The sequence below is a fragment of the Sander lucioperca genome, chromosome 8 (genome assembly GCF_008315115.2).
Source record: "Sander lucioperca isolate FBNREF2018 chromosome 8, SLUC_FBN_1.2, whole genome shotgun sequence".
NCBI lineage: Eukaryota > Metazoa > Chordata > Actinopteri > Perciformes > Percidae > Sander > Sander lucioperca.
In genome coordinates, this window is record NC_050180.1 from 29,534,019 (window position 1) to 29,557,221 (window position 23,203).

Consider the following 23,203-nt stretch of genomic DNA (forward strand, 5'->3'; position numbering starts at 1 on the left):
GTCTGTTGGATGATAAGGCCACGTGGCATGATAGTCTGCCATTCTTTCTAGAGGGCTCCAAGGTCCATTGCATTTCTGACATACAGAAGCAGAGACAGGCCTGTGAGTGGTCTGGTGTTTTGTATGTGTTTATATTTCAGAAAAGAGTATGGATCCATAAATTCTTAAGTCAAAACTTGCAGCGTTTGACCCATTGTTTTTGTCTGAGAAGAAACTAAAAGCAGAAGTAAGTAAGTGTGGGAGAGAGAGATTCAGTCAGTCTGAGTTATACTGCATGTTCTCCCTTCCCCTTAAAACACAGTGCTCTGCCATCAGTCATCTATTTACTTCACTGTCACACAGGCATATGTTAGAGTTGTCCTGTCATGTTGCATTTCGTGAACTTCAAGATGCCCCTGACCTGCTTTATGTCGCCGGAGGGTGAATAAGCTGTGGGGTGGGATGATGGGATGCAGGCTGGTGTGCAGTGTCCCAGCATGAGTCTCTAGGGTCAGGTATAAGAAAGTGCACATGTGACATGCAGTCATGTTAATACTTACATGTTGCTATTTTTTTTTTTTTTCTTTGCTGTCCTACCATGCTCCCCTAGCATGCTCTGGTTCAGTTTCCTAACTCACACTCCAGCCATGTGACTTAATCAGTCTGACAGACTCTGGGTGCCTGGGGAAAGTCTCTCTCTCTCCACAGTCCCTTTCTCCTCAAGTTTACGCTCTCTGTGACAAACTCATTGTGGCACCTTTCGAAATGCAGTGCTCTCTGTTGGACAGCACTCTGTGGTCTCTTTACACTCACAAACATGCATGCACACACAGACTAAGTGCACAAACGCTATAGAGTACATGTCACACACAAGTCATGCATAGCCGCACACAGGTGCAGGCAGGGACACACACAAATACGGAAATATGCGAAGATATAAATACACACAAAATGTGGCTAAAAAGCAGGTCATAAAGTATCCCCCAGGCACTCGTATTATGCCTTACACCCCTCTCCCTTAGATACCCTTCTCATTCCACTATAAGTGCTCACACAAACACCCCGCATGTATAAAGGGGAAGCAGCTCTGCTTATAGGTTTATTGTTATTGAGTGACATTTGCAATTAGTTTTTATTGGTGTCTCGTGGGATCTGACCTCTTGAGTTCTTTTTCAGAGCTCATTATAAAAGCAATGGGATTTTACGTCCGTGGTGCCGGCTAACTTTGGCTCAGATCCAATACATTCTGGCTAACAAAGTGGGCTTGAGAAAACTTCAGCCTGTGGTTAAGGACCTCCCCACAGGGCGTAGATGCTTCACTGTTGGATTCAGCAACACAACAGCACCCCTGTGGCATCTTCAACCACTCTACTTAATCTGAGAACTAAAAAGCATTTTTTTATTTTCTGGAAAAGCCCAAAAGGCAATCACACTATCTAATTAAACATGGACAGAACGTTTTTTTTCTAAAAAGGCCAGATACCATTGAAGGAGGGCTTATAAAATGTTTTAACTAATTTAAACATCAGGGAATGAATGACATAAGTGGCAGATGGAAAAAGAAAGTCTCAAAGGCAAAAGTAAAACCTCTGTGATTGATCTTTACTACTCATGGTGCCAAGTTATTAAACTCACTAGAGAGCACTTCAATAAGCTTTGCCTAAATTCTATCAAATGAATATGACTCAGACTCTGATCCCTGTCTTTCCTCAGAGGCCATGCGTTCACTTTGCCAACCTGTGAGCTTTCATTCATTCAAATTAAGTCCAACAACACTTACTGTGCACCTGGCAGTTCATGTTCTGATGGGGTTATTGCATGTTTTGGGGCTCTTTTGCATTTTACATTTTGTCTGGTTGTACTTTTTCTGCATTTGGCTTGTTTTGTTTTCTACCCAAGACAAAGTCATCACAAAGTTGGAGTGGTCTCTCTGACCTGCCTTTCTTTCAGAGGTCTCTAGATGGACAGCTTTCATAGTGATAGCACCTGACAAATGCTACCCCTGACATACCATTTCACCCTACTCCCATCTCTTGTTGTCCTTTTTCCCATGCCTAACCATTTTAAGGACATACATAGGCTTCCAGGCTTTCTCTAGCCTGGCTGAATTGATGGAGCAAGGGTCCTACAGAGCAGAACATTCTGCAGATTTTTTCTGGAAGGCAAAACAAGGAGAGAGAGAGAGAGAGAGAGAGAGAGAGAGAGAGAGAGAGAGAGAGAGAAGAAAAGCAATGGAGGAAGGATATTTTGAGGACTTAGATAAGGGACATGTGTTAGGTCTGCTAAATGATTCTTTCATTATTCTCCATTTTCATCAGAAGCAATGATGAGAACAGAACATTTCCTATCTCTCAAAGTGGCAATTTGCCATTTAATGCTTGTGTTATGCAGGCCTGACATCGTTTCATCCAACCTCTATGCACTAATCTAATTCTTTTTTTCCTTTTATTTCTTGGCTGATAATTCTCACTTTATTTCCATTAAGCTTTGTTTGTTCACAGCGATCTGTTGCTGTAATTTATTAGAGCTGTCAGCTTAAATTATGTGGCATGCCGACACAGCCCAGCAAATAGTGGCTCTTCCCCTTTTATGGAAAGCTGGCCTAGTTTTTTACAGGGGGGAAGAGGGAGACATTACAATTAAGGTGGCGACATGGACCCCCTGGTGGCCATGTTCAGGGAACAGATGTCCTGTAAGAGAGATGCCGGCCCTCACCTCCAGGGAGTTCTGGGTTGAAATCTGGTTCATGTCTCAGTGGGGGAACACTACTGCTCCTGTTCCATCATTATTTCAAGGATAACAGATTCTGGGAGTATAAGCTTCTTTTTTCACTGTTGCCAATTGTTTCTTTTTAATTCACTCCATGTTCTGCTGGTCAGTATCCTGGTTGTTCAAATCAACCTGATGCATGTGGTGGATTAGTATGATACCACTTGTATATTGACACAGAAGAAGGCCATTACGGTTCATGGCAAAACAAGGAGGATGAATAAAATTAGAGAGATGATTTCAATACTATCAGTATGTCTCTGATATTCATTCCTGTTGAGGCCCATTCATGCATGCAACACATTTTTTGCTTTGTCACCTCATTAATGATGAAAGGAATTAGCATGACGTTACAGAAAGCAAATAGTACTTGGCTTACTCACTTGCCTTTATTTTTTTTGTTCTCACCCTTCTTCAGGTTTAGGATGTTTGACAGATTCCCGCCTATCAATGGTGAATGAAGTACATGTCATTTCCCTCACAGGAGGCCTTAGAGGAAATGCGATCACAGAGACCCCACAATCTTCACTATTTCATTTCCAAGCCCTGGATAATGCCTTTCTCTCTCATTTTGTCCTGTTCTCCTTTTGTACAAAGTGACTGCTGTTTTTTAAGATGAAAGACACTTGTTTGGCAGCCTTCAAAGAGTCACAGAACTCTGAAAGTCACTTGTATTGCAGTGCTGTTCATTCTCATTTTATATCCAATATGGAGGTGATGATCAAAAGGATGAGAGCTGAAGGAGAAGCTAAAAGAGGTCTGCTTTGGAGAATACAACAATACCCACAGACCCACACAAGGCTCACTTTTAAGGATAGTCCTTCAGCTAATGCCAGAGAGCAGACATATAACTAAATTTTGTATTTGAAAAATGTCTTCGGTTTTGATGAATCTAAAGGGTTTCAACACGTAGTACTGATAGCTGTCTCTGTTTGCTATGTTAGAAATTAGTGTGGTTGTGTAGTTTTGCTAATGTAATGTATCATATATTGTCTAATTACTGTAATCCATTAAACTGATTATACATATCTCAAGGAAAAAACAAACCAATGAGGAATATCAACGCATTACAGAGAGCCTGTAGATGAGGATTGACAGTAGACTACAAGCCATTAACTCTTCACTCAATGCGGAGGGCATCCATCTGGAGGAGACTGTTTGGGCTGCAGGAGATCCAACATAAATTTATGAGATCGTTTCTCCATGTTTTAAATGAGGCTGTATTAGAGTTTCTGGGTCTGAGCAAATTGCATTTTTTAATGAAAGCCTTGTTAATTATTCACGCTAATAACCTGGGGGAAATTTAGGGGCCATGCACTGGAGGTGATGTGGGGGGGGATTGGTAAAACCCCTGAACATCCCACTGTGTTATGCCACGATCATCTTTAGATGCCCTTCTGCATTTTTAATGTCCTGCTGTGCCCGTGTCACACACCATTGGAACATAGGCATTGACTTTTCCCAAACCAGATCACAGAGAAACATAAGCTAAAAGTCACACGGGTGTATAAAAATAAATAATAATATAATCTCTTGTTACTTGACTACTTTGCCGACAACAAATAGCATGGCGTCCTTTGAAAAAGCATTGAGAAGTGAACCAAAGCTGTTTAGAGTAAGATAGGCAAACAATGTGAAGTAATAAAATTAGCATACACGAAAGCGAGGAATAATCACATTTGTGCTTGTTTGCACAAATACTCTACTCAGACAACAAATACACTGGCATTAAGGATTAGGGCTGCAAGACGCAGATATGTTTTAATTTGTGACAAGAATGCTTTCCTTTTAAAAATTATTTTTCTTCTTTCATTGTTGTACTTTCTTCTCCACTCACTTTTGTTCCCAAGCGCTAGAAATATGTGTTTACCATGGAAGGGATTGTGTTGTCATTACCATCATCCGTCTACTATAAGATAACATTGTCTTTCAGCGGGGGAAAAATCCTCTAGTCATCCAAAAAAAATGAGAACAAGACTTTTATCCAAATGCTATACTTTGCTTTCCCTCTAACCACTCAACAAAACCCTTTAGATGTAATTTCTATTTTCATCTTACTTCTCACTCTATTTTCTGTGCATCAGTAGTGACCATCACACTCCACATTCCCCTAAGAAAACTTATGTTATATATAAACAGTGCATGGTCAGACATATATTTCATATATCACAAACCCAACCACTGCAGAGATCAGTGCTTTCAGGGAGACTACAAATCTCAGTAGTAACACTGCTACCATTTTCCCCAAAATGCCTTATGGGTATCAGTGATGAAATGGGACCTAAATTGCAGTGAACCTGAGCACTGAGCCTCTCTAAACTTGATACACCTGTGAAGATGACACTGCCGGGTAACCAGGTTGCTAGCAATTGACAGTCCATTCTATCGTAACCATCTACTGGTCCTACTTCCTGCTTTTAAAAGAAGATGAGTTGACCATGGTGGACCTGCCTATCCACCATCTCGCCTGATGCACCGTCCACTCATCCGTCATTACACAGGCCTTTCTCTAGTAACATTATCGCTTTAGATAAGGCTTCAATAAACTGTGCATGGCTTTTAGGGCTCTCTCTCTTGCCACTCTAATCCAATCTCTGATGTGGAGTCAGTTCATCATCGTGTACCGCAGGCATTTTCCGTGTCCCTTTGCTCTTGGTTGCACAGGAAGTAATGGATGGGCTCGCCCTTGGTTCACCCCAAGGCATTCTGGTTCCTCAACTGTTTGTCTTCAGGTTGTCTCAAATGGCTCTGGACTGTGGTATTTTGATTTGATTAAATCCGGTTTAAAAGGTTAGAGACCGAAGAAGGAAAGGGGGATGCTCTGCCGAGTATTGCAAGCCAGTCCTTTGCCATTTAGCATTGGGCAGTGGCCAAAGGAAAGTGGAAAACTAAAATGACTTCTGTGCTCCTTTGTGATTTGCATTAATGTCCCCCAGGGATTGAGCAATGACCCCTGTGAATTCCCCCAGGACGCCAGCCAGATTGAAAGCCCTGCCAACAGATTTGAAAGGATAGCAAATCATTTAAACTCCCCAATGTGTATTAGCATTTTTTTCAGTGCCTGGGCCAGCCTGCACAATATTAAATTGCACTTGATAAAATAAAATAAAAATCAGAGAGTGCGACAAGAGCTCCTCAACCTCCAAATCAGCAAAGTGAATATTGGAGTGGCCTCTAAAAAATAATTATACCGTAATTAACTTTGTTTACTCTAGCAGGTTTGTGGCATCCATTTGAGGAGCCCAGCTGATAAAGAAAGGGCTTAAGATAGAAAGCACTGAAAGGTGTAGTGTGGCAAAGACCCAGAGTAGTGAAATATATCTAGGGATTGCCTTTTGCTGATCCTACTTGTGACACCACATTATTATTGCGTATAAAAATAGGTTTCGTATTAAAGTAGGCAGAGTGAATCCTAGCAGTCCCATATTAAAGAAACATCAGATATGCCAGCCTACAATCAATACAGCTATTTTGTTATATAAGGATATATTAATGTTTGAGGATCAATAAAAACCTTAATTTATAGCATGTTATATAACCTACCTCTACTGTTCAGCCCTCAGTGCTCAGATCCTCCTGTGTGTTTCTCATCCATTATTGTGCTCTGGCAGATTGCCCTTTGGTAATGCAAGTGACTGAGGGTATGGAATGTATGTGTGTGCATGTGTGTGTTTCTTTCAATGCATGCCTTTCTGTGTGAAGGCTGTTCCAGATGAAGCTTTGCCTCGTAAACAACTATAATGACACAGAGCCACAGGCCTCACGCTGAATTTGTCTAGAGACCAATAGAGGGCTTTTCTATCAACATGCAAACCAAGCACCCTGTGTCACATATTTTCTAAGACTGGTGTCAAATGCTCCTGCGTTCCCTCAACAAATACACAAATAGGAACGGATTTGGCACAGTGCCAACATTAGTTGTGCTGAAAAAGTGTTTTGTGGGGGAGGGGTGGTATGCAGGGCAGTTTCTGTCTCCTATGTGAACATTGCAATTCTCACTAGTGAATGGCCCTTTCTGCCCAATTGCTTAATTGTCTTAGTGGCCGGTGGCTCAAAACCTCATTTGGCATCTGATGAAAAAAAAAAAAAAAAAAAAAAAAAAAAAGCATGCACATTTACATAGTATATGGGAGTGTTGGGGGAGGATGGCAGCATTAGCTTTTTTCATTCTCAAAGCTACACATTCCCCTTTCGCAGATTTCAAAAGTTTTGCCTTGGATCAAGAGCAAGTTTCTGCTGCTATTGTGTCTGATGTGCTTTCCTGAATAAAACATTGTTTGGTATCAGAGCCAGATCAAATAGCCTTTCAAAAAAACATGCCTCTCACCATTGGTGTCTGGTACCATAGAGAGAACTGTTTTCCTGTCGGTTTATTAACCTAAGGTATTCGGGTCTGTGGGACCCATCCAATGTTTACTAAAAGAAAAATTATGCTATTTATTATTTCTTCTAACTCAAACTCACTGGCCTTGGCTCATTTTCTGTGAAGAACATTAAAAATAACTTATTTTCAATGACTGCACACGGTACACCTCCCCTACACATAACTATTACATATGAGGTGTTCGGGTCTACTGGACCCGAGTGTAATAATTGTGTAATAATTTTAGGTGCTATGAAACTTAACTGTGTCCTCCTCCTAACTGGGCCTGCTGTGTGTGTGTGTGTGTGTGTGTGTGTGTGTGTGCGTGCGTGTGTGTCTGTCTGTGTGTCTCTGTGTGTCTGTGCATTTGTCTGTGTGGGGGAATGTTGTCTTTCTGCACCTGTTATTCACACACAAAGTTACAAAATTGTTACATTTCAAGCACTTTCACCTGTTCTGATTAAGTTCTAAGACATAAGCACCAATAATGATCAAAAATCTTGTTTCTATTTTTTTTACCTTTTTTATAATTGAATTTCCTTGTTTTCTCACAAAAAACTAAAATGATCATATGATCATAAATGTGATCTCACAGGGGTAAATGGCAAATATGAACCATAAATGATGTATATATCATTGGTAACTGAGCTAAAGTAAACATCTGTTAAGTATTTTTACATACATTGTTATGGCTGTATTGCTTTAAAAGCCTAATAATGTGGTGGGTCCACCAGACCCGGGAACATTGGCTCTGTAACTAAAATATGAACACCACACAAGGGTTAAATAGAAGCTATTGAGCCCTTCCATTTAGCACTGCTGAGCACAATTTAAAAGTATGCGCTGAGATGGAAGCACACAAGTTGGGAGGTAATGGCAGGGATACATCAGTACGTTTGTCTGTCCAACACCATGTTATTTAACAACTGTTCCCAAAAGTGTACTTTATTATATTGGAGTCCAGACACATTCAACAGCCTCAAGGTTTGCTAACAAACAAAATGAAGTACTGTGTATGATATCTAATGCCATTGCCGTTTTCAAAACATGCACAGCAGTTGTAATGGCAGGCAGAGACACATCTGCGTTCATCCGCAGGTGAGAAGCTTCTCCCTCCCTAGATTCTGCTTGTACAAGTTAAAAGGCTGATTTGCATTTATATTGCCATTCAAGGCTTGCAGGTGTAATTGCCGTGGCACAGTAGCAAATGCACAGACACCACACACACATGTATACACAGAACAAACACGTGAAGTGTGCAGAATGAAAAACGTTTTTCGTCCATTGTTATGAATCTATGGCATGGGGACATTGGGACAGTGACAGGCAGAGAAAGAGGTGGGGAGAAAACGGGATAGAGAAGAGATGGGTGAGTTCATCCAGGTGTAATATTGAGCTGTCCCAGAAACTTCCCGCCAAACACTAGGAAGTTGTTATCAGATCAGCAACCCAATTTCTCAAGTGCCTCCGGTGCTGAAGCACCACATGCATCTTCTGGGCGCCTTCCTAACAGCATTTCACAATCATGTCGATGCATTGGCTGGCTGGTTTACTCACAAATGTTTTGAGCTATTTTGGGACACATAACATGCCACAGGTTGCAGAACTGCAACGATGCTTGCATGTGATTTACTGTACAGATAGCACCATATAAAAAAAAAGGACGGAGAATTTATACATGAACGTTTTTCACATACAAATTAGTGTGCCCGGCATGGCACACGGGTTTCTGTAGGTTGCAAAAGCTCTCTGGTAGGTTATATGTACATTACTGAACATGCATCAGCCTCTTAAGAGATGTAACATGCGTAAGTGGCCGTATCTCAAAATGAGGTAGGGTGTACATATATTCAGCATACTACTTCGTGCACAGGTAATAAACCTTAACCTTCAAACTCAAAGCTGCACTGACCCAGGTATCAAGTTTAAGTATGGCATATTTTCAATCAATTCTGTGTGACTAACATGCTGGATAATTCAATTAAATACTGTAATTATTAGCTAAACCTTATTTTGCATCCACTTAAGCTTCATTTTTTTGTTGCAATCTGCACATACAAATTGCAGCAGAGATGACGGAGCATTTAATTGCACCTCGTTGCTGTTGCTATGTAAAGAAAAGCCCATTGACCAACTAGTGTTGTGAATGACGATGTATGTATATAACCCTAACCTGCCCAGTTGAAATTAACAAGCTGATATATATCAGCTTGTTAATTTCAACTGGGCTATATTTTATTTATATTTTAAACATTACAATGCTTAGCTTTATCTTAGATTTTAGCCTAAACTAAAGTTGACTGTTATTTATGATTAACATAAATATTATTTTTAAAATGAAGAGAACATAACGAAAAGATAACATGGGACTTGCAAAACACAACAGATCCTCTTATTTTACCTTTTAGTTTTTTCCCCTTTTGTTCACACATTTTTACATTTCCACCTGCATAACCTTGTGTTCTTGTTTTGCTCACCTGTTTCAATGACAGATGTTGACTCAAGCACAGCGGCATCACCCATACACAGTAAACAATGTGCACTGTATTTCTAAAAAACACATCTAACAATAGCAAAACTCGGTGTTTATGTATCTATTTTTGTGTTTCAAATATGGGGTGCAAGCGCCTTTTTCCAAGCTCAATGCTTCTATACAGCATAACCCCTGGAACGGGTAAAAAAAAGTAAGGCAAAATGAGCCTTTAAGTTGAACATTTTCTTAGTGTGAATTTCTTGAAGTTCTATTAATACCTCTGATTTTGTAAAGCAGGGTTTTGACAAGAAAGGAACAAACTTGTATTGTAACACTGTTTGAACCCACCTTGTAGAGCACTTGCGTTCTACAAGCAATCACAGATCCTAGTAGCGAGTTAAAAATGTATATTTATCAAAACTTTGGCTAGGTAGTGACAGGATTAGCAGAAAAAACACACAGTCAAGCTAAAAAACAATAACATTTTTCTTTTAGCCCCGCTGTGTCGATGCTTGGTCCTCTCCAAGGAAAAATAACACAGTATGATCCATTGCTACTCTACTCATAGCACCCCCACAACTGAACACACACACAGCCCTGCGGAGCTGCCTTTAGTTGCTTTGCTTGTTGTTTCATGTGCATTGAACTGCAATTTAGAAGCCTTTAATCCATCCCATAATCTGTGAGCAAATAAAATCCTGACTAGGGTTAGAGAGGGCTTCTGCAGACGTCCCTATATTAACAACATTATTACATACAGTTATTTTAAAACATTTTCCAACTATCTCTCTTCCTGTTGTCCAAGTATAAAGTATCAGATGTATGGAGATACAGCAATAAAGAATGAAGAAGTGCAGCTGCTAACCCTGCCTTCACAGGTGACCCAGTGTTCACAACAGCATCTGGTTGAATTACTTAACACTGCGGCCCAACAGACATGTAATCCGGGATAATGCCCTTTTGCTGAGTGCTCCAATCTGGATAAATTCATCCCCGAGGAATGAGATCCAGCAGCAAAGTCTCAGAGAGAGAGGAGATGAGGGGCTTGAGGGTTGATTGGTTGGTACTAAAGAAAACTGTTGGGGCTAGGAAGAGAGTCTTCTAGATGGATAATGAAGCCCAACAGTAAACAGCTTGATTTTGTTGACTGGCTGGCTGACTGCATGAGAGGAAGCAAATCGTTGCCTGGTTTTCCAAGAACACTTCAAACTAATCATATTCCCTTCCCTGGTTGACCTGAATCCTGAAGTCCTAAATTCTGCATTTTTATCTGAGTACTCCCTTCAACTGAAACCATTGGAAGGTTGTGTTCTTACATGAACACATGTCCATCTTTATCTCTGTGTTTACTGATTTATTGATATATCTATTTATCTATCTAGTGTTTTATCAACGAAATAAGTCTTAGCCAAAACACATTTTTCTTGGAAATAGCATCTCTTGTTAATGCCACAATCACTGCCAAACATTGGGACTTACAAGTTCCAGCTGTCCAGCGGCAGCCTCTTAGATTATTTATTCATATGTTTACTTATTACCATAAATATCCAACAGGGCACTCGGCTCAGAGGGATTACAGGGGGCTTAATCTATCGTGGCACAGAAATGAGCAGGGGTCACAGCGGCTGAGGTGACTTAAACTGGCTAGCCTTGATGGGACACGCAGCACAAACAAGAAAACAAACTGCATGCCACTGGGCCCCATCATGAACTGATGCCGTCATCTGTCATGCACTGCGTTTGCATGGCATAATCCAGACGGCGTTAGCATTACTCAAACCAACTGTCATGTATGGTGAGGGTAAGTCATACAAAGAGGACAAGGACACTTTTGTGCGTTTCTTACCAGCAGGCATATTAATTGTCCGGTACCAGATTCCCATTAGAATAAAGACAATTTTAGTCTGTATTCTGTGGCTGTTAGTCATGTTATTTTTGTTGAAAATATGACTGCTGGAACATCTAGGCTTATGACAACATCCAAGAAAAATGTATATTAGTTTTAGCATCCCGAATGGGGATAAATCAAATAATTACCTCATTGTGTCATAATCTGTGCATAAGACAGCAGTCTGTCTCACTTACAAATGACTATTCATAATAATGAGGCTGAAAATTGGTATTTATGTTTGAGTGGTGTTGTGCAACGTAATGGGCTGTATTTCTTTCTCTTTTTTCTTTCCCTTTGGAGAAGCGAGAATGATTTCTCCGTCTATAAAAAATCCACACATCCAGACATGACATTGGAAATACATTTAATTATACTTTGGTTGAAAAATATGTAAAAGTCTGCCGCCCATGAAAAGCGGATTTAGTGATCAGTCAGTAGTTAATAGACAGCTGTAAATGAAATAGGGGCTGTTGGGGGTGCTAAGACATGCTTTCCAGGACGAAGAAACTGCTTAGGCTGGCTGGGTGGTGAAATCGGGGGGTTCTGACACGATATCTAAGGGGGTGGGAAATAATGAAGGCGATTGGGCGGAGGGAAGGGGCAGGAGATTTTTAAGATGATTGGGATTTCATTCCTGTGCAGCAGCACTGCCCCTATTGGGCAAACCTTGAGTCAAGAATAGACCATCAAGATTTAATTTCCCTGAGAAAGTGGTCAAAAAAAAACAACTTCCCCTCCTCTACTGTGACATCAAGCTCTTACATATCTCACCCTTTCCCCGACAGAGGCTATGGTTCTCAATCACACTGCCTCTCATAACAAAACAGACGGAGAGAGGGACGGTTAATGAGAGAGACAGAGAGAGAGGTGGAAAAATGTGCCGCTGTGCGGTGTGAAGTGAAGTCAAGCGTCAAGTGAAGAATGTGAGAGACGATTGACACTGTATAGATTGGATGGGAGGAGGACTGGGGAGGAGCTGGTGTGAGGAGATGAATGAGGTCCTGGACAAGTTTGGCCTGAGGTGAATGTGTTCCTGGAGACTGTCTCTCAGATCCTCCTGACTGGTGTTGTGTCATCTGTCACTGGCAGGACAGGTGACAGTGAAAAAAAGGAGCCCTATGCGGTAACAGCACAGTCAGGAGCATCTCGCAGCAGCTTTCCTTCTCCTTAGTGTCCCTTTCTGTTTTGCTCTGTTTTGCTCTTTCTCAAAGTTGAGATGGGAAAAAAAAGGTGCTCAGTGCCTCTGCATACGGACTGATTCTTTTCTCCTGCTCATTCTCTTTTTTAATGCTCTCTTTCTTTCTTGCTCTCTCGCATGATAGCTACGTCTAAGTATATGACTGTTATAGCCACAGCTCCCCTCTGTCCTTCGGTTTATAAAAACGAGATTGTTTTCCGCAGCTTTCTGCTGACACCGGCTCGGCACATAAACAGAGCCGTAATTTGTACAACAACATAGTAAGATACAGGGAAGCACTTTTTTTCTCCCCAGAGGCATGCATAGAGAAGGTACGTTGTTATCCCTTGTTTACCTAGCAGGGAAAGAAGTATTTTATATTATGGTGATAACCAACTGTGCTGAAATGCACAGCAATCCCATCCCATTCCAACAGGTACTATCTCAGATATGGTGTTAGTTGTTCCTAGACTGGACTAAGCCTGTGATGGTATGTGAATGAAAATGTGATGTTCACAAAATAAAAGTCCAAAATAAAGCGAGCAGCATGACAATAAATCAAACCCCTTCTACAGTTTAATGTCTAATATAACTTGGATGTTACTCACCTTACAAACTTGCAAGCGGCTGCGGGTTCAGTTCCAACCTGCGGCCCTTTGCTGCATGTCATTCCCCCTCTTTCTCCCACTTTCCTGTCTTAATCTGTTTTATAAATAAAGGCAATAAAAGCCCAAAAAAATAATCTTAAAAAAAGAAAGAAAAATCAGTTGTGGATACAAAACTTAGCAGATGCTTAAAGGAGTCAAGGAGAAGAGACTAATGACTGATGCGTCACAGTAAGCACAGATGGTACAGACAGACATGACAATGAATTCAGGGGGAGAGAATACAGAAAAGCAAGCACCGGGAACAGTTACAGCTACAGTGCCAAGTCTGATGTACTATAACTGCCCACGTAACGAAGGCCACAACCTAGAGAGAAAGCTTCCATTGCCTTGACTCTGTCCAATCTTTGGGTGGACTTACACAGCTCATGTCACTGCACCAGGTCACACACAGTCATAAAGAAAACAGACAGCAGAGCTGACACCCTCTCTGGAAGGGATCTACACCCGTTAAAGCGTAGGAGAGGCAGAGAGGGAATTAGAGGCTTCATCACTGCAGTCAGTTTCAAATTGGTCTGTCCTGATATTATTTTCTCCCCGTTTCTATATATTCTATATGAAAAATGAGCCAGCAGAAAAGTTGATCACAGCAAATTGTTGTATTGGATGAGCAGTGTTTTTTCCCTTCTTTTTGTGTGTGTTATAGGCTTTAAATTAGCACGTGGAACAGCTGAATTCAGTGCTGTTGTGTTACCAACTTTGAGCGGTCAATTTTAACACAACGTGCCGATTGGAGATTTTTCCTTTTCTGTGCAAAAGGTGATAACTCCCTCTGGGAAACAACTATATATATATACACACACACACACACACACACACACTCATTCACATAGTGCCCTACTCAGAATGTAGTCCAACGTGACGGGGTCATACTTTGAAAAGAGGTTGTGGCTGTTGTGGCAGCTCATTGACCCTGACCTGTGGAGCGTAAACCAGGGCGCTTGTTGTGGGCCGGGCATAACGCTAGGAGCTGACAAACATCCACTGTCTGATTCAGCCCTGCTTGCGTCCGTATATCACACAGACACCACAAAGGTAGAGTTCTGCTGTACTTTACTCACCTCTTTTGTTTTCCAAAGACAACCACCTGGTGGCAAGCTGAGGAAACAACTAATCCATCCCCATTCTGTCCACAAACAGACTGTCTAAGAATAAAAATAACAGCAGATACCGTCCAAAGGGCTGGAGCTGCCAAGTTATATTCATGAGTCTGCCTCCTAAAGCACTTCAGCATTAACTTTTTCTCTCTCTTTTCTTTTGACCAGACCCCCCGTAGGATCGTAGGACTCAATGGGAAAAGCTGTCAGTTCAAAACAATGCGACTCCGGAGTGAACGCTTGACTGAACTGGGGTTTGAGGGCTTTGTTTTTGTGTTTCTATGTGTGTGACAGGAATATAAGCCCACATAGGAAGTATTTAACTTGTCTGGTCTGAAAGCTACGACAAATGGAGAAAGGTGCAGCTTCTTAACCCCAGGACAGCCACAAAGACTTTTTCCTCTAATTTCCTTCTTTTCTCTTTTTGCAACTGACAAATATATTATCAGCAGTTAAACACACAAATGGTAGGACAAGCTCAGACATCACAGCAAGATGTATTCAGAGGCAGCGTTCCCAGCCAGCAAGTCACACAACAGTCACAAGCACGCAATATGTGATGAATAAATAACTTAATCTGGAAAACTTACCATGTCCGGAGATCCACAGGAGCAGAAGGACCCAAGGGATCATGACTGAGGAGTGGAGAGGGCAAAACCTATGAAAAACAGTGGGCAAGTGTGGAATTGAAGTTGGCAGGCACCACGGATGCACGAGATGAGACAGTGCTCCTCTGTGCTGCTGCTGCTGCTGCTGCTGCTGGGGGGGCGGGGGTGGGGGGCGGATGCTAGAGTCCCTCTGTGGTGTCTCCTTTAACCAGTGGAAGGCTGGTAGTCTGTCTTCAGTCCTTCTCTTCTTCTGCCGATTCTTTTCTCCTCTTCTGTGTCACTGTGTGTGTCTCTTTCCCGTCTGTGTCACTCTTCAGAGTTGCCCGTGGTCTGCGCTGCCTCTCACGCTCTCTTGTTGATGTGAGCTTGTAGACTTTGTGTCTTCGCTGCTGACTCTGAGCATACACACACACTCTTTCTCTCTCGCTCGCACGGTTTCTCGGTGCCCATCCATTCTCAGTCTCTTCAGCCCTCACTTGGCCCCCCCTCCTTCTCTTTCTCTCTCATGCTCTCTCTCTCTCTTGCTTCACCACTCACATAGCAGACACAGTCAGGGGATAGAGCTCCACAACTAGACTCCTCCCTCCCTCCCTCCCTCTCCCTCTCCCTCTCTCTCTCTCTCGCTCTCTCTCTCTAAGTCTGGGTGGCTATGACTGAATGTAAGGCTGTGAGACTAGGGTCCTCACTCTAGGAGCGAGAGCTGCCATGGGAGAAACAGAGAGGGTGCAGTTCCAATTAGAATAAGAATAGGAGTGACTTAGCCTTTATAGCTACAAATAACACAGACATCCACAAAACAAAAAGTGCAGTTCCCCGCCCTCCTCCCAGTTAAGACCCCCTGCCTTTTTTGGATCCTATGGATGGCATCACATTTTTGGAGAATGTGAGCCGCCTTCCCTGAGCATGGATGAAGACCACATTAGCATTCAAGACCAAAGCTGTAGTATTCATTAGTATCCAATTGTTTTATCAAGGGGGAATTAAATTCAGTCACTCACTCAAGGAGCCATGATGCAAGACATCATAAAATGCCCAAGTGCACTGCATGCTTACTGGCAAGTTCTCCTGATTATGCCTGCTAAATATTTAAAAAGGGGTATTGCTTTGTTTCAGGTCAGTCCATGTATAAAAGAGCACGCTACGTGTCTTGTCTCTACATGCACTATACAAACTAGGGGTGTACGATTCAGAAAATGTCACGATTCGATTCAATATTGATTTTCGATTCAAAAAACGATTCACAGTATGTAAATGTAGTTACTTTTCCCATGTGATTGCAGTAGACATACAATTTAAAAGAACAGAAACACAACAACTTAAATGTAGTTTGATATTACTTTATATGTTTTCATACAAAAATAAAAACCTTTGCAACTAAAAACTGTTTTAAAGTTGCAACAAATACTGGTTGAAGAATGGGATGCCATCCCACAGCAGTGTGTGACCAGGCTGGTGACCAGCATGAGGAGGAGGTGCCAGGCTGTTGTGGCTGTGTATGGTTCTTCCACACGCTACTGAGGCTCCTGTTTGTGAAATAAATGAATACATTGTTAAATTGCCAATATGTCTTGTTTCTTCAAACTTCAATCATCCAATCCACAAAACGAGTCAATGGCAGAATAAGCTGTTTGGCATTGGCAAAGAAAATTTGGCAAATTTTTCATGGGTGCAACCCACATACTCAGCGCTGCTGCTCATCCCACAAATGCATGTTCCTTACCAATGGGGCACAATTTGAAAGGGAACTAAACAGGCTTTCCAACGGTATAAGATTTATTGCCAAAAAGCATTGTTACCACAGAGAAATAATCTACCAAACACAAATGTCCTTACTTTTTGTGCTAAGTTGATATATTCTCATATTCTGATGCATATATACATTACATTACTTTTTACATTCAGTTGCAACACTGTCTACACAAATTATACTATATAATTATATTACTTCATTTATATTTTATTTGTTTATATTTCAGCACTATATCTCAACTTGCACTATTTTTTGTCTCAAATTCAGATTTTGGTTTTACTTGAGTGCTTTTCTTTTTAGTTATTTAATGACCCTTGTTGGAGGTTACTGAGGCCTAAGATTTTCATTGCCAGAGACTACTTCTGTTATTATTGTGCACATGACTGATACAGAACCTTCTCTCCTCCTTCTAGACTTCCTGGGGCCTTGATGACTTCACTAACATACCCAGAGTCTAGAAAAATGTATTTCATTCTTTCTTTCTTATAAATAATGATTGACATTTAAATCTAGAGGGACATACCCTCTATTAATATAACATGTACAGTAATGCCCAGAACCTATAGATCAGAGCTCTGATAATGACACAGTAAGCTCTGCATGAGGGCCTAGTCTACGTCATATCAATTTAATCCATCCCTTTGACTTCCTAATCTAATCAAAGGGCCAGAGGATGACAGGTGGTCTTTTCATCAGTGCAACTAACAGCTACACAAAAAAAACAACCTCACTGCGGCCGAACCAGAGGATAACAGATTTGCATTCTGCTAAGAACATGATGAGCAGGGCCAAAGAATAACAATGGAGCTTATGTGCTTGAAGGTTGAGCAATGAGGGTGAGCGAGGTAAACAGGCAAACAAATTTGTACGTCCACAACCCACAATCCTCAACTTGGTACAATAAACTCTTAGCCTGAATTACATTATTTCTTTAATATCTGAAATATCTGGACACAGTCAAGGATGATGAGCTGAACTAAAGTCATCTTGTTTCTCTTGTCATCAATATTAAATAAGATCAAAATCCTACAAAAAAGAGGTTATACAGTTGAAACCAGATATTTACATACATCTTTACTGTCATACATTAAATCAGAGTAAACTTTTTCTGTTTTAGATCAATACATATTAACATATTTTTTTGCATTTGTTAAATGTCAGAATCGAGCGAGCGAGAATTTTTATGTATTTTTTTTATCACTTTCATCAAAGTCAGAAGTATACATACACTAAGTTTATTGTGTCTTTAAACAAAAAGAAAACTCCAGATGATTCCAGTTTACTCTGATTTAATGTATGACAGTAAAGAAATAAAAGTTTTTGTGTTTTTTTCTGAAGTGTATGTAAATATCTGGTTTCAACTGTATGTGATCCGGACAAATTTTGAGGTGTAATATAGAAAAGGTCTCAGAAGGTCCCCTTTTTGTCAGCTAAAGCCTGCTGCTCATTCAAATGTCATTTACACATAGCAGCACCATTGTTTTACAGTTTGTACTATGGTTACAGCCTGAAGCGTAAGTGCCAAATTCCTCTGCCAGTCTGAGAAACTGAGCACATGAGACAATGTCCTTACACAGACAGAGGGGAAACATTAGGCAATGTGAAGTCTAGAAAAGGGCTCATATACTGTTAGACCCACAGTGCACCCACAGGGGGCATACTCTTAAGGCGCTGACACACCAACCCGATTATCGGCCGTCGGACAGTCTGGCGAGGTCAGTGACTCGAGTCTGTTCGGTGTGTTCCGTGCCGTTGTCAGTCTGAGGAGCCCTCACAGATTAGCGCCGCCTGCTGTTATGGAGACGTATTATGTCTCGCGCCGGCGCAGAACGTACGCTCAAGTCGGCGTCGCTTCGGTGTGTTCCGAGGCACTTTTTGACCAACTCGGGGAGGTTTTCTGCCGAAGGTCGGCCATCGGGTTGGTGTGTCAGAGCCTTTAAATGACTCGGGAGACTTGGGAACTCTTCTAAGAGTTTAAGAGCCTCTTTAAACCAGCTATGACCATAATCCACAGTCAGAAGGACATGCTCAGAAGAAAGTAAAAGTGATCTCAAACAAGATGAAGATATAACATTATTCGGTCAGTGCTGCCTGTAAATCAACCATAACTGCAGGTCATCTCTACAAGATGTTCTAATTCTGTGCTCAACTGATAATTCATTTAATACAACCTTTGTGTGCTTAATATGTATTCATGAGAAAAGCTGCTATTATCACATTGAAACTGTATCATTAATATATTCCATGACTTTTAGTAATGGGTATTGCTTAACTTGGAGCTTCTATCAACTGGAATTCAATCCCCACTTGTGTTAAAAACTAGTGAAGGAAATTCAAATGTTGTCGGCTTGGGTATTCCACTGTGATGATCAAGGTTGATCACATTTGGTTTGATATAAAAAAATATATCTTTCTTTCCACATACACTTTCCCCTTGGCATTAATGGCAAAACTTATTCCACAGCTGACATTTACTGGCAAACTGCCTGAATGCATCTTGAATGGATTTGAGGAATGCTCCTCTAACAGACACATTTAACCTTAAATCAAACAATCAAAAAGACATTAGACCCAATGTAAAAAATAGTTGCCATTAAAAAGACTGTATTAGCATTCATAGCAGTCATATAACATTGTCTAAGTTAGGATGGACAGTGTTTTGAAGTATCAAAATTGCAGCAGAACCAGATATCATATTTTTCATTCTACACATTCTTCTTCCTTGTCAAAATCTGGAGCTTACATTACCCACAATGCAACTTGAACACAGACAGTTTGATTGGAGATTCAGGTGTGTTATGCTAGTGCTGCTAAAATAGCTGGAGGCCGCAAGCCTGCAGCAGAGATGAGGAGCGGGCTACAGAGGTCTGGTAAGCTCACTTCTTTCTAACTCCACACCACCAGATTTCTTTTTTTCATTTTCATTTTCATACTTGTAGTCTTCAACCGCATCTGACACTGACTCAAGAAACGTCACTTGAGGCAATTTATCAGATTATGTGCAGCTTCCTTTTTGAGCCACAACAAGCTTTTAGTTTACCTTTGGGTTTAGGTTTCAGCTACTATTATCATATCAATAACTGTGTCATTAAAGCAGCCATATTATGCTCATTTTCAGGTTCATAATTGTATTTTAAGGTTGTACCAGAATAGGTTTACATGGTTTAATTTTCAAAAAACACCATATTTGTGTTGTACTGCAGTGCTCTCTCTCACTGCTGCAGATCCTCTTTTCAGCTGGTCTCTGTTTTAGCTACAGAGTGAGACCTCTTTTCTTCTTCTTCTTCTGTACTATCTTTGATTGCACTGCACATGCTCAGTAGCTCAGATGTAGATCATGTCAGCTAGCTAGCTCCATAGACAGTAAAAGAAAGGCTGACTTCGGTCAGTTACAAGGCAGGATTAGCTGGGAGACTTCTAAATGAGGGCGCACATGTAAGTAGTTCTTTTGTAGATTATGGTGAACTTGTGTGTGTTGTAGCAGTGCTTTGCTACTGAGAACGAGGTAGCATGCTAGCGTTAGCATTAGCGTTAGCATGCTAACGCTACGAGCTAATGGTTGCGGTTAGCCTGCTCGTGCCGTTTTGAACAGCTCACCCAGAGACTGAAGGCAGGACACATTCAGAAACCGTATCTCACTCTAAACAGCATGGATGGATTTTTTTCAAAGTTTGTATGTGTGTGGAAGCACCAGAGACACAACATAACACCCCAAATCCCAGAAAAAGTGATTTTTTCATAATATGGGCACTTTAATATATTCCATGTCAGTATTTCTGAAATGGATATTGAAATGGAAACTTGGAGCTTCCATCAACTGGACTGTCACCCTTTTGACAATCTCTGAACTTACAACTAAAAACCAATGGAACAAATGAAAAGCAATACACTGAATGAGAATCAAAATGTGTCGGACTGCCTCACCGCTGATTGCTTTGCACACAAGTCCTATGCAGATACCCATCTTGTATAACTTCAGTTTTTATAGGGTTTATGGCACTATGCCATAATTCTATTAACATGCATCGGACGCCCTCAAGCCAGGCCTTATCATTTAATGCAACTGTGCAACAAAGAAATACATGTCTATTTCAATACTGTATGCCAGAATGTTGTAACATGGGGAAAAGGGCAATCTCCTATTATCTTGTTAGTCTAACTTTCAAAACGCAGGATAATGCAGGGCAGCCAGCAGTTTCTCTTCAAGTGAGAAATGGCCATATATCTTTTTCATTTAGTATGTCCTCAAGCCTACATGCCGAAGCTCAAGAAGCACATCTTGCACCGCACAGCAAAACAAAGCCTCCTAACTAATTTAATTAATTTGGTTGGGTTACAAAATGACCTTTGAAACTTAAAGGCTTAAAAATGACCAAGAACAGATTGAGAATCAATAAAAAACTAAGGGCATACTCACACTTGGCCCAGTTGCTATGAACCGTGCCCCCCCTCCCGGCCTGCACCCACTCTGCAATAAAAATAATCAGGGCAGAGCATGCTTACGTTGTTACATTGCGGGACTCGCCGACTACAATTCCTGTTCATCTGTAGGGTAAGAACTAGGCCCGGGCACGTTTAGCGATCACACTGAGGCATACCATGCCTGAGTCCAACCGAACGATGCCCTGGCCCACCTCTTTCAAACGGGCTAGGGCATGGTTTAGCGTACCGTGCCCGGGCATGGCACGATTCGATCAGACTAGTAAAGCAAACCGGACTTTGGGTAAAACGTGCTCGGGCACGGTTTAACTGGGCCAAGTGTGAGTACTCCCTAAGAAGAGAGGGAAAATAAATGAAATTTGGAGGACATAAATAATGCTTGATGGCACTGGAAGGTAAATTGTTTATGGAACATATAATGCTTGGAGAAAGATAAACTACAATATTTACTTAAATTATATTGTAACTTTCATAACAATATGGATAAAATAAAAAAAAGAAGTTTTGAAGTGCCAAACCTGTGCTGCTTTGCTTCTGTTGTTCCATGACATTTTTTTTCTCTCCTCCCGATTCCTTCCCTAGATGAAATGCAAAGTCTCATCCTCGTACTCAAAAAGTGACGCATTAAGATGATAGACAGGCACTCTGTTTTTGAGGTAAATAGAAAGTGACATATTTGTTTATTTCTCCTGGGCCTGCATATTCGCTGTAGAGACACCGAAAGGTCTGAAACACTGCTATCTGTGGATGTGTGTGTGTGTGTGTCCCAGTGTGCAAGTGTATGTTAACTGTGTGTTGCCATCGATTTGTATTTTGAGATTATCAAATCAGCCAGTTGTCTTTCAAGGAAGGACAGCCACTCAATCTTTGTCAGTCAGATGATTCCCCAGAGATGCTACATCTCTAGCCCTGATGCCTCAGATTCTCATTCTAATCAAGTCTGCGAAGTGGCACAGCAGAGGATCTAAATGAATCATTGGGAGAAAACAGTATGCGGGTGGCATACTGTTCATTTACATTTCATTAGGTATTCAATGAAAAACAATGTGAATGTGTTTGTTATTTTGTAACCTTAATCAAATAATTACTATTTTTAATATATTCACATTTATATTTCCATTTAACACTTCTTCCTTCATCAGATCTAATCCTGACTTTTAGTGTAATAATGACTGCTGCCAATGCTCCCATTGAAAAAACAAAAGCTCTATCACAATATTTGTGGTACTTTCATTTATACCATTGCAAGCGGCACAGCAAGACCTACATGAGGAATACTGCTGGGTTAAAAATGAAGAGTGTGAACACAACTAAAGAAGCTGTGGCTACATACTTCCCTAACCGTTCATCAAATTAATGTGGCTGCTGAATAAAAAAATGTGTGTACAAATTGCCATTTCAGATCTATTTATCAGCCTCCTAATTCCTAAATACTGCCATGCACTAAAACATTTTTTACTCTTCTTTTTATGCCTTTATTCCATGAGTAATGCGTGTGGCAATAAGGTTCTGTTCTATTCAGCTTGTTGCAGGTTTGTATTGTTTGTAGATTATTACAGCAAATAACACCAGTATTGGCATGATTAAAAATTTACATAATGTCCAACTAATGAAATGTAGATGTCATCCCACCAGACTACATGTTGACTTCATGTTGATCACAAACTGGGAGTGTGCTAAAAATCCCACTAGGTCCCATATGGCAAGCCCGTTCACATCAAGTCAATGTAGCATTTCTTTGCAAACATGTCCCTTTATTCATTTAAATTGAGTAAATTTCTGTTTCCAGTGCAAGTATACAGACTTCTTAAGCCTTCTCTGACTCGGTCAAGTTCACACTGCTACAGGGTGGCCTGGTCATTTGACTCTTCCCCATTTGAATTTCATCTTAATTGCACTGCGGAATTGAGGTTTTTACATGGTATGCAAAATAGCAGCACATATTTGTTTGTCATGCTCATCTGGAGATAGGTAAAAAGCATTGGTCAGCA

General features: G+C 40.9%; 1 protein-coding gene and 1 long non-coding RNA gene across 13 annotated transcripts in view; both read right to left on the reverse strand.

Moving 5' to 3' along the window:
* kirrel3b (kirre like nephrin family adhesion molecule 3b) overlaps positions 1 to 15,569 on the reverse strand; it is a 183,269-nt gene extending 167,700 nt beyond the window's left edge. For 7 of the 12 annotated variants that reach the window (XM_036004317.1, XM_036004316.1, XM_036004312.1 and 4 more), the window contains exon 1: positions 15,005 to 15,569. In XM_036004317.1, coding sequence (XP_035860210.1) covers positions 15,005 to 15,047 — 43 coding nt within the window. In that variant the 5' untranslated portion in view covers positions 15,048 to 15,569. The remainder of the gene's footprint in view (positions 1 to 15,004) is intronic. The other 5 variants (XM_036004313.1, XM_036004319.1, XM_036004311.1 and 2 more) reach the window with 2 other exon arrangements.
* Positions 4,561 to 6,389, reverse strand: LOC118495596. Its single transcript, XR_004898068.1, has 2 exons — positions 6,292 to 6,389; positions 4,561 to 5,739 (listed from the first exon to the last, which is right to left on the reverse strand). It is a non-coding gene; the product is annotated as an uncharacterized LOC118495596 (long non-coding RNA).
* Positions 15,570 to 23,203: the final 7,634 nt, after the last annotated feature.